The sequence below is a fragment of the Pan paniscus genome, chromosome 10 (genome assembly GCF_029289425.2).
Source record: "Pan paniscus chromosome 10, NHGRI_mPanPan1-v2.0_pri, whole genome shotgun sequence".
Taxonomy (NCBI): Eukaryota; Metazoa; Chordata; class Mammalia; order Primates; family Hominidae; genus Pan; species Pan paniscus.
The window spans coordinates 31,855,954-31,873,034 of NC_073259.2; the positions used below are offsets into that span (position 1 = coordinate 31,855,954).

The 17,081-nt window shown below is 35.3% G+C and overlaps 1 protein-coding gene across 7 annotated transcripts in view; it reads right to left on the bottom strand.

The window, feature by feature from the left end:
* Positions 1–17,081, bottom strand: part of MON2 (MON2 homolog, regulator of endosome-to-Golgi trafficking) — a 131,456-nt gene that overhangs the window by 103,847 nt on the left and 10,528 nt on the right. For 3 of the 7 annotated variants that reach the window (XM_055096521.2, XM_003824814.6, XM_003824813.6), the window contains exons 2-3: positions 10,091–10,154; positions 621–748 (exon numbers count right to left, since the gene is read on the bottom strand). The exons of 2 other annotated variants lie outside the window; for them this stretch is intronic. In XM_055096521.2, coding sequence (XP_054952496.1) covers positions 621–707 — 87 coding nt within the window. In that variant the 5' untranslated portion in view covers positions 708–748; positions 10,091–10,154. Of the gene's footprint in view, positions 1–620; positions 749–4,208; positions 4,290–7,203; positions 7,221–10,090; positions 10,155–17,081 lie in introns of those variants that run through there. 2 more of the 7 variants (XM_055096520.2, XM_055096522.1) reach the window with 2 other exon arrangements.

The window sequence follows — 17,081 nt, forward strand, 5'->3', positions numbered from 1 at the left end:
GATACAAATACTTCATTTACAGTATGCTACAGAAAAAAAATGCAACCCATATTAACAACACATTGGCACACTCAATTAAATCTGACATTGTTTAAGATGATACATTAATGTCAAAACATTTATCACTTCTATTATAGTACTTATGGAGTACAAAATTAAGAATAACACCATTAAATTTGAGACCAACATGCAGATGCATGGTTAAGAAATATTTTTTCTCATTTTTCCATCATAAGGTTAGATATGAACAATACGTTTAAGTTAATGAAAAACAAATTATTACTCCATATAATCTAGGAAAGAGAGTCATGCTCTTCCCTCCTCTTTTTATAAAAGAAAAATTAAATAACCAATTAAATTGAAAACTTGCTTGAGTCTCAAAATTTTCATCTACATTACTGAACTGTGACTTCTTAGATTACAAATGACTTGCAAAAATACTTGTTTGTGAGTGTTTAATGAGGAGAAAATTTGGCAATATTTTTAAATAAAGCCATTTTCTCCAAGCACATTGCTATTTGTAAAAGTTTTATATTAAATATCAGGTATGTTTCATTCTCCTTTCATGAAAACTTCTGATTCAACTCTTAGGTGAAGTTTAGATAAAATCTTCATATTACCTCAGACACGACTTCATGTGACATGAGTCTCTGAATAGCAGCCAAACATAGCTGAGTGATCTTCGGTTCCTTGGTTCCACAACCCATTAAAAAAGGCTGTACAACCTCTGAGCTGTTCTCTTTCAGTGCTTCATTTAGAACACATATAAAGTAAATTATTAAAATTAATCTATAATTAAGAATGCATTTTTATATAATTACAACCAGTAATAGCGATCTCAAAAAAAATCCACTTTAAGTAAAATAAACACCAAAACAAAAATCAAGTAGCAAGAGTTAAAATACCTTGGACAGACACTCCAGACTCTGTATCTAAGCTATACGCCTTAACTACTGCTTTCCCATGCTTTTCTCCTAACACTCTGTCCTTTGGTTCTCCTCCATCTTCTGCTACAAACTCTGTTAGGACATGGATTTTCAAAACTTCTTTCCCACCTGAAAAAAGCACTCTATTTCTTCATATACTGCAGGAGGGAAAACATAAATAAGAATTCCCACCCTAGAATAGAATCATTAAAAATAGTACATACATCATCCCCACAATACTTGTAAATGAATATTAAGAAATTTCCTAGAATTTTATTATATGCCTTGAATTTAAACAGCCCTAATTTCTTCAAGAAATAAACACATTTCATTAAAAACAATAACATTACTCCTCTTATTACTGAAACAGCACTTTAAATTAATTGGGTACACATGCTATAATTCCAAACCTTAATTTAACTTCTTCTACCAAGCCAGCTCACTCAGAAGTTTTTAAGTGGCAATAAAAATGTAAGAGGTTAGAAAATGCACAAACTGAATTACACATAATTAAATTTACAAAATGAAATTAAATCTACACACATTTACTGAAAGACTACACAAAGATGGATAAGACAAGTTTGTCATCCTTACAGAATTTGAATGACATGGAATTCCAAGTCAAGAGAACATTAAACTCATAAGCGATTATTTGTTTTGTGTGTTTGTGTGTGTGTATGTGTGTATGTGTGTGTGTGTCTGTGTGTGTCTTTTTGGTTTTTGTTGTTTTGTTTTTTTGAGACGGAATCTTGTTCTGTCCCCAGGCTGGAGAGCAGTGGCGCGATCTTGGCTCACTGCAACCTCTGACTCCCTGGTTCAAGTGATTCTCCTGCCTCAGCCTCCCAAGTAGCTGGGATTACAGGTATGCACCACCATGCCCGGCTAATTTTTGTATTTTTAGTAGAGACGGGGTTTCACCATGTTAGCAAGGATGGTCTCCATCTCCTGACCTCGTGATCCACCCGCCTCAGCCTCCCAAAGTGCTGGGATTACAGGCGTGAGCCACCGTGCCCGGCTGTGATTATTTTTTATTAAAAGAACTAACTCTATCAGTTATTTTTTGAGGCAAGACATGCAATAAAGACATATAAATCTAAGTTTTAAAATGTTTCTCAAAAGAAATTGACACAAAGTAATTCAGAATCACCATTAAAAATGTAAAACCAGTGTTAACATTAATTTTATCATTTAAATCCTCATCTTCTTCTTCCAAAGCTGTCTTTATGGTATGGTAAATTAAGACTACAACTTCCTACAGCCTGCGCTGCAAAGTCCCTCAGTATGCCAGCATAAATTACTGATTTAGCACAGCTAAAGATGGCAAATGTAACTGGCAATGAACAGTGTTCCCAAAAGGGCTCCCTGTCCTTATTCCCTTGCTTTCTTGTACACAAAGGTTTTGATTCAAACCTAGAGACAAATTTTCCATAACGATATGAATGATTAAAAGATGATGACCATAAAGCTCCTCATAAAGCTTCAATAAAATGATTAAATATCCTACCAGATTTAATCCTGCCAGAACCACTGAAGTGTGAGGCAATCCCTATCTCTGCTGAACACTCCTTATTAAATGCTATTCAGGCAAATTAAAAGCTCTTAATAGTAACCAAGTTACATTTATAATTTTTATGTGTTAATATGTTTCTCATTTCAGCATCTCAATAATCTTAGAGAGTTTACAGGGCCTGATGCAGCCCTACTGATATAGTAAGTAGGTAGTAAAGCCAGAATTTGAAAATACCGTATGTCTTCTAACTCCTGGTTCACTATTCTTCCTACAACATTATGCTGCCATTCCTTATGGTACATAGCAACCTGACAATAATGGAAGTTAAAAGAGGACCCAGTGATTTGCACTTTAAAGTTGTCTGCCTGAAGTCTTCAGACAAATAAAGGAAAATGAACTCATTTTCATAAAAAACAAAAAAGAAGATATACTTTCATAGGGTTTAAGATGCCAATGATTTTAAGACATACCCATAGTATCACAACAACAAAAGAAGTCAGTGACAATTAAACTACGACACAATGCTTTCTAATCACTTAGAATTTTTCTTCACAATTTCATCCTCTGGGCCATAAACAGCACTGGGAATGAACACCTTATTTCTTGAAAGAATACTTCACTATTGTCTCTGAGATTTTCTTCTAAGTCAATGGCACCCATTCTGCATGTTTTGTTACTGGTGCTTTTTTCATCTTACCATAGATGTTAACAGAAAGTTTTCAATAACTAGGGTGACACTTTAAACAGCAATTCAACTCAACGTATGTGGTATCAACAATGCATGCAACTCAACTGATGTGATAATAACATGAAGAACCATGAACAAGTTCATGCACATATTGAAAAAGATAACTACAACATCACCTGGCTCATAATGATTCTAAGATGCCATCAACTGCAAGATGCATACCAATCAGGGGATGTTAAAAGGTGAAAAAACTGTGCATATTAAAATCAACAAAATAAGGTGAGTCATGGTGAAATGCTGTGTACATGTTGGCTACAACCAGGTCTATCAAGCCGAGATAAACTTACGGTAGTAATAGAAATTAATTTTTAAATTTATTTTAATGTAATTCAAAGGAATCAAACATCTATTTCTCATCTTTTCCCTCCCAATTTATATGAGAATAATCAAAAAGGAAGTTTATATGTTATCTAGAATAAATGATCAACAAAACAATAAAACCTATTTATCTATTCTAAGTCTTCTGAAGTATACTTTGAAAAACAAAAACACATCCACTGTATTGAGATCATAATTCAGTAAGAGAAAAATCATAAGGAAAAAAGTTATTGCTTTTCCTTTTCTTCTTTAAAAAGTGGTAATAGTCCAAAAAAGTATAAATTATTCTTGCTCTTCCAACTGAGAGATATCCACTCTCCACAATAACTTTAATAATATGTTAGTTAATGATAGCTTTACGTAAATACCTTCCTATGGACTGAGATTTTAGAAATCACACTGAGGAAAAGGCTGTACAGCAATATAAAGAAGACATTTTACTTTAACCATTTTGTATGTCATTCCAGAAAAAAACAAAACAAAACAAAAAAAACAGAAAAAGCTGATTCTTTTTGATGAAAGTTATTTGTTTCTATTTTCATTAAAACATAAAAATAGGTTACGGAGAGGGATAAAAGAAAAAGTTTATTTTCTGCCTAAGTCCCTCAATAAGTGTAACTCTTTAATAGAGTAACACTATGTGTTGGATAAATATTTTATTTCCAAATTATATAACTGTGAGATCAAATGATGCACTTTCACACACCTGAAAAAGGTCCACCAGGTCCCCATATCCTAGGGGTTTCCTTGCTCTGAGCAGTTTCACTGCATAATTGCAGTTTTTATCCTGGAAAAAAAGAATTAAACTAGGATACCCCACTATGAATCATATTAACAGGTGTAATAAAAGTTTTATTGTGAAAAATTTTAACAGCCATTAAAAAATAAACTTCAATTCTTATGAAAGAAAATGTGACTTAGACATTATTTTGATACTCAAAATGCTTAAAATCTAGTTCTGGGGAAGACTGACATTCCTAACAACATTAAAAGGTATTTTAGTGGGTTCAAAACGTCTGAAAATATATTTAAATGATCCAAGAATGAGGACAAATGAAAGTCTAGGCAGTTTCACATTAAAAGCACATTACAGGAAAGGGAAGGGCTATTTAGCAAATGATGTTGGTTCAATTGGTTAGTAATTTTGCAAAAGAAAAAATCTAAGTCCTCACATTACCCTACATATTATTAAGAAAAATCAAACCATAAAATAAAAATGACTATCAACTATGTAGAAGGAGAAGGTCATCCTAAGTGCAGAGCTACAAAAGAAATCAGAAAAAGTGGTTAGGTTACATAAAACTGAAAAGCTTCTAGATAAAAAAATTAAAAGGTAAATGGCCTAGAAAAAATATGATATCAACATGATGGGAGGTTAATATTTTTCCTGTATCAATAGCTCAAACAATTTGACAAGGAAAACACAAAAGTTCGAAGAAATGAATGTAAAATTTTAAAAAAGAATAATTTAATACAGGGAAAAATGATCAACATCTAGTGGAAGTGAGAATTCATTTGTCTATTTAATTACCAAAAGACTTTTAAAAATAATAATCCTGGCAAGGAGGTTATAAAAATATGCTCACTTATTGTTGGTAAAGGTATAAACTTTCATCTTTTTGGAAAGCAGTATGGTAACATATTCTAAGAATTTTAAACATATTCATACCCTTTAACTTTATAATCCCACTTATAGAAATTTATTAAGAAATAATTCTAAATACTGAAACATGCCTAACATAAGGAAATTGTTAAACTACAATCCACTTGCTGAAATATCATACAGCAATTTTATTAAATTTTTTTAATTTCTTTTTCTTTATTATAGTTTAAGTTCTGGGATACATGTGCAGAACGTGCAGGTTTGTTACACAGGTATACATATGCCATGGTGGTTTGCTGCACCCATCAACCCATCATCTACATCAGGTATTTCTTCTAATGCTATCCCTCCCCTATCATACAGCAATTTAAAACATTTAAAAAGACTGGCATCAAAGAAAAATATTTATAACAAAAAACACGAATGATATAAGAATGTAAATTTTAAAAAGAAAAAAAGAAAAAATAAAAGCACACTGTACTGTAGATAAACTATGTAATCTCCCTGGCTCAACAGGTCAATTTCTGAAAATGGCATTATTTACAGCCCCTTGTGTCTTCTAGCCTGGATTTTAGAAATAGCTTCCCAAAAGATCTCTGCCTAAATGATGATACACTGAAATATATCCTCCACACTGCTATCCTAATTTACTTAAAATATAAATATGAACGTGTCACTTCCCTGACTCAAACTCTTCCCATCATGCTGCTCAGGATATCACATAACGGCCCCTATGAAATTCCTGACACCTATTCCCCCTTCATACTTTACAGTCAGGCAACACTTCAATAGTGTATCCGAATACACCAAGCTCTATACACAAACCTCATGTATTTAAGAAGTCCCCTTTACTTTATACTTTTATATTTTATTTGCCTGACTAAGTCTTCCTCAGGCTTCCAGACTCAGTCTCAGATTCCCAGGCTGTGTTAGGTGCCTTCCCTATGTCCCCATAACAACCCTCTCTATACTTCTACCTTGGCATTAACCACATAGTATAAAAATTCTATGCTGAGGGTCAGTCTCCTTCATTTTTCTGTTATCTGGTTGACATGAACTTAAGATGATAAAACTCACGTACTCAAATCACGTAAAATTAAAGAGAGGTAGAAAAACATACTAGAGGCAGCAACGACTTAGTTGCCTCTTAGTGTAATTTATTTATTAGCCTGCATTTAAAGAGGGCTTACTATTTCCCATGTAGGATGCTAAATACTGGCAACATAAGTCACAATAAGATGTTGACTCTGACCTCAGGGAGTATGTCATCTAGAAGAAAAAGTTTCTAGAAAAGGTCTTCAAAAGCCAAATGAAGGAGTAGGTAGGCTAAACAGAATGAAGGGCACAAACATTTCTTTCAAGTGTATTTCTTGTATTTCCATATAGACTGGAGGTGAATTTCATTACCCATTTTTATATCTCCTCTAATGATTCTTACATAATTATTTACTCATTAGGAATATGTTGCATGATATATTCTATAGATGTTTGTAAAATATCACAAGCACATTTATTGATAAGAAAATATATTAAATATATAAATATAAATATATTCAATTTTAAAAGCAAATAAATTACCTTTTAAAATCAGGAAAAAATTCCGAAGTATATTTACTCATTGCTACTTAAAGACCTTTTAGTTATGAGCTCTTTAAAAAGAAGATGAGGGAACAACATGTGAAAAAAGAACAAAAGTCACATCTACTGATTATTTATGTAAAAATTCTTTATGTATACTGACAGCAGCTGAAAGCAGCCACAGGTAGATGTAACCACTACGGTTTGGGGTAGGGGCTAAATATACAATGTTAAAAGATACCACAACTTCATTGATTTCCTTGTTACAAATATTTATGCAAAAAGAAGATTATGTAATTTTTGTATAACAAAGAATTTCTGAATTTTTAGTATACTATAAGCTAGGACAATAAACGCAATTTGTAATATATAATATTCATATAATAAATGTAAGATTAAGGCATTTGGCCTTGTAAATGAAAACTTTATGTTGCTATCTCTCATTTTCAAAGTTTTATTTTTAAAGAAAATGGAAATTTTGAAATAATGATCTGTACATCTGAATCAATGCTGACATTACCTGGCATAGCATTCCCACTTATGTCAGCATTCATGACAGCAGTGAAAACAAAGAAAAATAAACATTAAAGGAGGATGCTTAAAAGAAGGGGAGATGTAAAGCAAAGACTTATTCTGAAATATAAATAATATTCCCTTGGAAAATAAATCTAAGAAAACTAAAGTTGACTAGAAATCTATGCTGAGTATCATTAATTAAACTACTTGATCCAAATTAAAAGTTATCATTCTTACAACAAATCTTTATATATTCTGAATATACAGAGACATATGAGATTTCAATATCCAATCTCATTTGAGACTCCTCAATTGTTTGGTATTTTTGACATACATTAGAGCACAAAAGTAGTATAGTCTCCTATAGTCTCAAGTACCATAAAGAAGTAAATACTTCTCACGAAATTTTAAAAAGTTAACTAAAAATTTTTCTCAGTACAGTATTAACTGTACTCTTAATTACATAGTTTAGAAACTATATACTGACTAATTTAAACTCTGTTTTGAAGAGCCTCTGATTTTCAAGATGATAGTGGCCTATAAATCTATAACTTTTAGGTATAATTGCTTTAAATACTTCAGAAAAAATACTAGGATAAAGTTTAAGTGCGAATATACCTCCTCAAGTATATGGGCTCTGGATACTACAAAGATTAAAACATGACTATTAATTGTATTTGCACCAGATCTGTTCTAACTTGATTTGAATAATGCAAATTGAATTAAAATGAAATTAACAGCCTGCCTATATATTTAAATCATACCGACTAAGTCAAAATTTTTCTTACTCATCTTAAGAGTAATTTATTAGACATTTTACTTGGGATGGAATGCTGGAATAACGGTGATCCTCTGAGGAAATCAGTCTTTTTTTAAAAAAAGTCTTCCACGAACTATAAAACCAATAAAAATTTGTATTACTGGAGAATAATTAAGGATTTACCACGGTATCAACAATGATATTAGCAACAGTAAATATTTTAAATATTTACAGTGATATTCTAATACGATTGGCCTATGGTAAGTCTCCAACATAAAAATATCCAGGTCATCATTTTTCTTTAAACACCAATTTCCCCACAGTAGCTAATCTGCCTAATGTACATCTCCCATTAAAACCCACATGCTGGCCGGGCGCAGTGGCTCACGCCTGTAATCCCAACACTTGGAGAGGCCGAGGCGGGAGAACCACGAGGTCAGGAGTTCGAGACCAGCCTGGCCAACATGATGAAACCCTGTCTCTACTAAAAATACAAAAATTAGCCAAATGTGGTGTTGGGCACCTGAAATCTCAGCTACTCGGGTGGCTGAGGCAGGAGAATCGCTTGAACCCAGGAGGCAGAGGTTGCAGTAAGCCGAGATCACACCATTGCACTCCAGCTGGGACAACAAGAGCGAAAGTCCATCTCAGGAAAAACAAACAGACAAACAAAAAAAACCCACTTGCCAGCCTTCCTAACCCTACCATGTGCACCTCTGCCTTTACCCACCACTTTCACTATACCCCTTCTCAATATGCACACAGAGCATTATTTACTTCTGTTCATAATGTTATAAAACTATTTGGTGTTTTGATAGACTGTTCAAAATCAGGGGAAAAGCTGTGGGAAACAGATGTAATTGAGGAGCGCTTATGCTAAGGGCAAATTTCCAGCAAAGCTGGATAGCCTAAGTGAAATCCACTCTTGCCCCCTGATCCTTAATCTGACCCCAAAAATCTTAATTTCATTTCATAACACTCTGAAATCCCACCAGTTACAGATTTACTGGTATCCCTTTTAAAAAATGTAAAGTATATGAAAGTTAAAGAGATTATTTACTATTTGGACTCTGTGTAAATTAATTTAATAGGACTACTTTCCTCATAGATTAGCTGAGATCAACAGCACTACTGGAACTGGAAATGCAGATTAAAGGATCACTGAAGCAAGCACTGGTTACGTATGTAATACTTGGGAGTAAGTAGCTAACGTGGAAACCTGGTGATACCATGGTAGCACACTGTAGCAGGAAGAACATGGGCTCCTGAACACTCCTGGATTTTAATCTGGTTCTACCACCTTTCCTGTGACCTTGGGCAAGTAACTTAACCTCTTCACATCTCAATTAGCTCTACTATCAAATAAGATAATATTTCCCCACAAGGTTGTTATGTAAGATAGAATGACATAAGTGCCTTGCATATAACAGATTCTTAAAAAAAAAAAAAGCCAGTTTACCTCTTTTCCATGTTCATTATTGAGGCAAGAACAAAAGGCACCAAGGAAGAGAAAGGAGTGGACTGGGTAGAAAAGAAGGATGCCAAAGAGAAACTCCTGAAAATTCCTCCTTGAAAATCGGGTTCAATCAAGAGAAGGTAAGAAAATATTTTTGTTTTCTTTTCTCTACTTCACTCTCATTCTTTTTTCATGATCATACTGCCTTAATCCCAAGACTCAAAATTCATATGGTACAACTAAATACAGAAGACTATGTTATGAACTGTTCGTATTATATTAAAGAGAAAGTAGATCACAGAAGGTGGACTGAGAACCAATCTTTCATTCAATACAATGGAACAAATATTACTGAATGCTTTTTATGGTGTGTCTCAGGTGATTGTCAGGAAGTGGAGGAGAATGCGAAGATGAGTAAGAAAAAATTCCTTGCCTTTAAGGAGTCAGTAGTGTTAAGCTTTCTGATTTCAGAGAATTTTTGTAGCATTCGTCTCTGGGAAACACAGTCAGTTCATAAGTTATGGACTTTTGCCCATTCTGTATCATTATGAATAGCATATGTTAGGGCATGAGGAAGAGATGTTACAGAAAACTGATGGCTTTTACAATAAAGATTCTACTTTTACTATTAGTCAAATTTTTGTTTATTATTAAATTTTTAATACAAAAAATTACCTGCCAAAATTTCAGTGTTTCGTGCAGCAATTGTTTTAACTTTTATTATTCCTGATTCAGCAGCCTGCAAGAATAAAAATAATTAGAACACAAAATTTACTGCCAAAATGAATTATCTATGGAAAATAAGTCATATGTGATAGACAAAATATCAAGCACAAAGTCAGTCACTACCCTACCACCTTTTTAATTTTCAAACCATCAGATACTAAGCCCAGTAGTGACATATATGTTAAATGTAATAAAACATGATTAATTTGATTATTCACATGCAAACTCTGAATGCACTACAACATGTTGCCTTCCTCTGCCTTAAGGCATTATCTGGAATACCTCAATCCCCTGCAAAGTTAAATCTTCCGAGAATAAAAATAACAAACAAAAACAAAATCTACTGAAAATAATTAGGCTCCTTTTCCCCATTTCAAGCCTCCTCTCCCTCCACCACACATAAAAAAATTATAGAACACTGCAAAATCAAGTAAAACTACTGTGTGGGATTTATTTATTTATTTTTGATGGAGTTTTTTGCTCTTGTTGCCCAGGCTGGAGTCCAATGGCACGATCTTGGCTCACTACAACCTCCGCCTCCCTGGTTCAAGCCATTCTCCTGCCTCAGCCTCCCAAGTAGCTGGGATTACAGGCACCCACCACCATGCCTGGCTAATTTTTGTATTTTCAGTAGAGTGTTTTATTTTTGTACTTTTTGTACTTTTAGTTGGCCAGGCTGGTCTTGAACTCCTGACCTCAAGTGATCCACCCATCTCAGCCTCCCAAAGTGCCAGGATTACAGGCATGGGCTACCGTGCCCAGACCTGTGTTGGATTTTAAAAGCTACTTTGTTTTCTTTTTTGAGAATGGATAACCAAACACTTCATTAACCGTAGTATGTTTAGCCGGCAGTACTGGCAAGTCACATAGTATTTTACAGAATGCCACAGAACTGCACCGGCCATTTGGCTACATGTGGCTATTAAGCACTTGAAATGTGGCCAGTATGAATTGAGCTATGCTCTAAGTGTAAAATATATACTAGGTTTTGAAGACTTAGTATTAAAAAAAAGAATATAACCTATCCCCTAAATATTTATACTGACTACATGTTGAAATAATATTTCAAATTATTACGTTAAATTATTATTAAAATTAAATGTCTGTTTCTTTTTACTTTTTTTCCCCTTTTTTTTAGAGACAGGATCTTGCTGTACTGCCCAGCCTGGAGTGCAATGCCACAATCATGGCTTACAGCAGCCTCAAACTACTGGGCTCAAGTGATCCTTCCACCACCGTCTTCCAAGGAGCTGGTACTATAGGTACATGCCACCACGTCCAGCTAATTTTTTAATTTTTTTGGTAGAGACAGGGCCTTGCTATATTGCCTAGGCTAGTCTTGAACTCCTGGCCTCAACCGATCCTCCCACCTCAGCCTCCCAAAGTGCTAAGATTACAAGCATGAGCCACTGCACCTGGCTTCTTTTTACTTTTTAATGCAGTTAAAAATTACATATATGTATTACATCTGTAGCCCACATTATAATTCCATTGAAGAGTGCTGAGATATAATATTGACATATTATTTCCATCATAGAAACTTGGAACATTTTTATTATTTAGAAACATGCTATTTTATACATACACTGTTATCTATACTTCCAAAGATAGTAAGTACGTACTCATAAGAAGCTATATGTACAAGTTTTCTTATTAATTTGCTTGCTACTTGGTCATTTATTTTATCTCTTACTGCTTGCTAAGGGACAAGTGGTAGCAGTCTCTAAAGGTTTAAAAATAATTATGTAAAAACACCAGTATGCTATGGCCTGTTAGTCTGACAAACAATGAATTGATGTCTAAAATAAAGAACACATTGTAAGATATACCATGTGCAGTAGACTTCTGTCATTTTGTTGGCTCCAAGCATGTCAAGCCCTTGCTTGTGTTTGAAGAATTCCTAACTTCATAAATTCTGGTGCAAAACAGAGCCTATCTTCCAGTATTAAAACTGAAAATGTAGATGCTTTTCCACATGCCCTGCTGGCAGCCTATGCTTACCCACAGAGATGTACCCACCAGCAATTTTGAATGTAGAACCTAGTAACAAAGAGCAGAGACAACAAAGAATTCTTTCTGATGACAGCAATAGTGAAAGCAGTATCTAGTTTCCGAAGGCAGCAGAACCAGTAGTGGCCTAGAGTGACCAGCATACCCAGAAGTGCAATCAACAGCATCCAGTCATCATTTAGCAGACACAGCCGTAACGGTCACGCTGGCATGAGTTTTGCCATGGTTCTAGTTGTTTAGCCTCCCCTTTGTTTATACACTTTTTCTAGGGCTGGCTCCATCCAGCCTTCTACCAACTCTGTAAACCACTCAATATCCTATCAGTAAAGTTTATTTCAGCTTAAATCAGCCAGAGTCAGCTTTCATTGCTCACAACTAAGAAGCCTAATGGATACACTAGGACTTACTTCTAAAACTTTAGAAAATGGAAAGGTCCCAAATTAAATTAATACATCTCCTAGAAGAAAAATATGGTCAAAATGAATTACTTCAGGGAAAGATTATTGGTTTTCTGATTACTTGGGCAGTGTATATTAGCAACACCAGAAGCTTTTAAATAAGTCCTGATGCCCCGATTGCAACCTAGTTAAGCCAGAATGACTGCTGGTGGGAGACAGCCATCAGTAATTTTTTTTTTTTTTTGAGACGGAGTCTCGCTGTGTTGCCCAGGCTGGCTCCATCTCGGCTCACCGCAAGCTCCGCCTCCCGGGTTCACGCCATTCTCCTGCCTCAGCCTCCTGAGCAGCTGGGACTACAGGCACCCGCCACCACGCCCAGCTAATTTTTTGTATTTTTAGTAGAGACGGGCTTTCACCGTGTTAGCCAGGATGGTCTCAATCTCCTGACCTTGTGATCCGCCCGCCTCGGCCTCCCAAAGTGCTGGGATTACAGGCGTGAGCCACCACGCTTGGCCAAGCCATCAGTATTTTTAAAAATCTTCATGTGATTCCAATATACAGTAAAATTTAAGAGACTAGAGCAGTAATATAAGCAAGAGATGATGATGGATTGGCCCAAGATTGTTAGTGATAGAGATGGTAAGAAGTGGTGAGATTCTCGATATACCTTGAAGATGTACAAACCACAGCAAATTTACTACTGTAAAAATTATAGAACACTGAAATTATTATGTGTATTTTGTAACATTCACACACCCCATCTCAAATTATCTTGGATCAATTTCTTACTGAGGCAGTAGAAATTAATCTGTGGTCACTGAAATTTCTTCCATCATCATTTTCAAGTTTAACTTCTCCCCTTTCTCACTATGGCCCTATATACCTTGCATAGGTCCAAAGTCAATATGTGGTTTTGCTTCGGTGCAAACCAAGATTGATTAAATTGAACCATCATAAATATGGATGTAATTTATCCAGACTTTCTAAATTCCAGTCAGTCAAACCTTAACGGTTTCCAAAATCCATCCTGTAGCATGCTAGATGATAGATGTCAGTAAATGATTTCAAATTCGCCATAGTCCTGATTTCCTGAGATGAATAAGAGTTGAACCATGAATGTGTGCACATGTCTAATAAATATCTTTATGCAAACACACAATAAGGAGAAGGAAAAGGAAGTTTGTTTTTCATTTTGAGACCAGGTCTTACTCTGTCACCCAGGCTGAAGTGTTAATGGCAGGATCACAGATCACTGCAGCATGGACCTCTAGGCTCAAGCAATCCATCCATCTCAGCCTCCTGAGTAGCCTGGGACCACAGGCACACACCACCACACCTGGCTGATTTTTTGTTTTGTTTTGTTTTGTTTTGTAGAGACAGGGTCTCCCTATGCTGTCTAGGCTGGTCTCAAACTCCTGGACTCAAGCGATTCCCCTGTCTCAGCTTCCCAAAGTGCTGAGATTATAGGGGTCAGCCACCGTGCCTGGTCAAGTATTTTTTAAGTAGTTCCAAAATGGTATTTTAAAAGATACGTAACCAGTATTTTCATTCCTAAATTCAAGGAATTGCCAAAAGGACTGTTTGTTGCCTTAGATATAATTAGACCTATCACATAGCTCCTCATTTTTAACATACAAGTTTCTACTGTCAAAATACTCTGGAATTGTATCATCTTATTCTCATAGGCACCCTGTGTTGATGGAAAATTTCACTATCAATGATTATTGACACACTTGTATATCACTTAGGTATGAAATAAGACTAGCCTATATCTTTAAGGTTATTCTGTATGAACAGAGGTCTTCGCAATCAGATTTCCTTCTATGTATCAAGGATTGCAGGTGTGAAAAAAAATTGTTAGCTTCTTGCTTTAAAAGTATTCCCTATTCTGATCAGATACCACATATATCTGCAGGGAACCTAATAAATTGTAAACATGGTTGTTGTTGTTTTTCCTTAATTTATACTCATGCAAAAAAAAAAAGAAGAAAAGAAGATGAAAAAAGTTCTACAGACTTGAATAGAAATGATATAGGTTAAGGTAAGTAATCTTATCTATTGCTGAGGACAATCTATGAGTTGGAAAGAATGCCAAAGCCTTAAATACACTGCAGCATTTAATATGTTACTCTTAATCTTCTCAAGAAACATTTTCTTCTTTTCTCAAAACCCTTTGCTGACTGCTTTTCTAAGACCACCTAGAATATCCTTGACCTCATTTCTCACTCAGTAAACTCTTCCTGTGTAATACCATACAGCCAGCCCTCCGTATCCACTGGTTTTGCATCTGTAGATTCAACCAACTGCAGATCAAAAATATTTGGGGGGGGATACACACACACACACACACACACACACACACACATTTTAAAATACAGTAAAACAACTATTTACATAACATTTACACTGTATTAGGTATTATCTAGAACTGACTGAAATTATATGGGAAGATATGCACACGTTATGTGCAAATATTACAACATTTCATATCAGGGGCTTGAATATCCTCAGATTTTGGTATTCCCTGGGGTTCTTGGAACCAATTCTCTGCAGATATCAAAGGATGGCTGTAATTTCATGGTTTCATTTACTTTCTAACTGCTGAAGACTTCTAAATTATATTCCTCTTCCTGATCTGTCTCCTATACTACAGAAATTATTAACCTAAATGTTTAAAAGGCACCTTAAATTCAACATGTTGAAAACAGATGTTATCATTTCCTTCTACCCCCAAACTCCTACCTCAGCCAGAAAAATCTATTTCTTCTTTCTACAATTTCTGTTTTTCTTACCAGCAGCATCATCTATCCAGTCACTGACCAGATACCAGGGTTTTTTCCCTCAACTCACAAGTCTAATCAGCCATGAAGTCTTTTTGGTTAACCTATCTTGTACCTTTTTCTCAAATCTCACTCCCACACTTTAGTTCAACACTCATTATCAACCTAAATGAAGAAATGTCTCTACCTACAATCCTGTCCTCCATCCATCCACTGTCTCAATTCTTCAATGATTCCCTAGTGTCCACTCCTACCAGTGTTTCTCAAAATTTAGTACAATAGTGTAAGGACATCTTTTAAAAGGAAGAAACAAACTATGGACCTACCCAGTCACTGACAAATTTACATGTATATATAAATACAATCAGGAATATACTCTTTATAGGTCTTAAATTATAATGCCAACATATTCACAAATGAAATACAAACCCAAATTAGTACTAATTTAATGTGACAAATAATACTTTGCTGAAATTAAACCATTAGTAACAACAAGATGATAGCTATAGACTTATGGTGCAGGTCCTTCTGATTTTGTCACCCTCCTAGTGTCATAAGCAGTGATGGAAATCTTTTCTTCCATCACTTTCTTCTATGGTAACTACTGAAAAGTCTTTCTACCTTTAGTACTGTCTATGGCTTGTACCTGTAACACTTTATCTTATTCATCTCATTATGTCTGTTTCTTCATACTACCTATAAGAATAATAAAGATAAGAAATAGATCTCATTCATATCTCTATATTATTAACGTCTATCCCAGTGCCTTTCATACAGTAGCTATATAATAAATGTTCCCAAGGGAAGAAATGGAAAGTTCTAAATGTACCAGAAAAACTTGTTGGTATTTTATACACACACACACACACACACACACACAAATTATATCTACAACTGCCAATTCTAACTCACTTAAAAAGGGGAGAGAGAGGGATGGACTTTACTGTATCACAAATTGAAACATCCAGAGGAAGTCTGATCCAGAGATTTACAATGTCATCAGGGCTGCAGTTTCACTTATCTGCCATTCTCTTGGTTCTGCCCTGTTCCATGAGTAGGTTCATCCTCAGGCTACATCCAACCTTGGCAACAACGGCTGCAGCCATTCCACACCTCAAATTTCATATGACACCATTTTGAAGGAGAGAAAGGGTCTCTTTCAGTAGCTCTAGAGAAAGAAAGAGAAAACTTTTCTTTCCCAGAAGCACTCACTAGCATTATGTAACTTGCGCAGGAATGGAGGTGAGGTGGGGAGCAGTTAGGAGGATTTAAAGTAGACTAATCTAGGCCAGAAGTAGTGGCTCACGCCTGTAATCCCAGCACTTTGGGAGGTCAAGGCGAGAGGATCGCTTGAGCCTCAGAGCTCGTGACCAGCCTGGGCAACATAGGCAGATGCTGTCTCTAAAAAAAAAAAAAAAAAAAATTAGGCAAACGTGGTGGTGTGAGCCTGTAGTATCAGATACTCGAGAGGCTGAGGTGGGAGCTCAGGAGGTCGAGGCTACAGTGAGTTGTGACTGCACTGCCACACTCCGGCCTGGGCAACAGAGAAAGACCCTGTCTCAAAATAAATAAATAAAAATAAAGTAGATTAAGTTAATCATGGTACCCTAGAGTTAGGAATGAGAATCCAAAGGGTTGAAAATGAGAGAAGAACATAGCCTACCACTGAAGGAAGCAAAAGGGAATGCATGGTAGCAAAGGAATTAACAAATGTCCACTCAAACTATGTACAGATTTACACACACAAAAAAA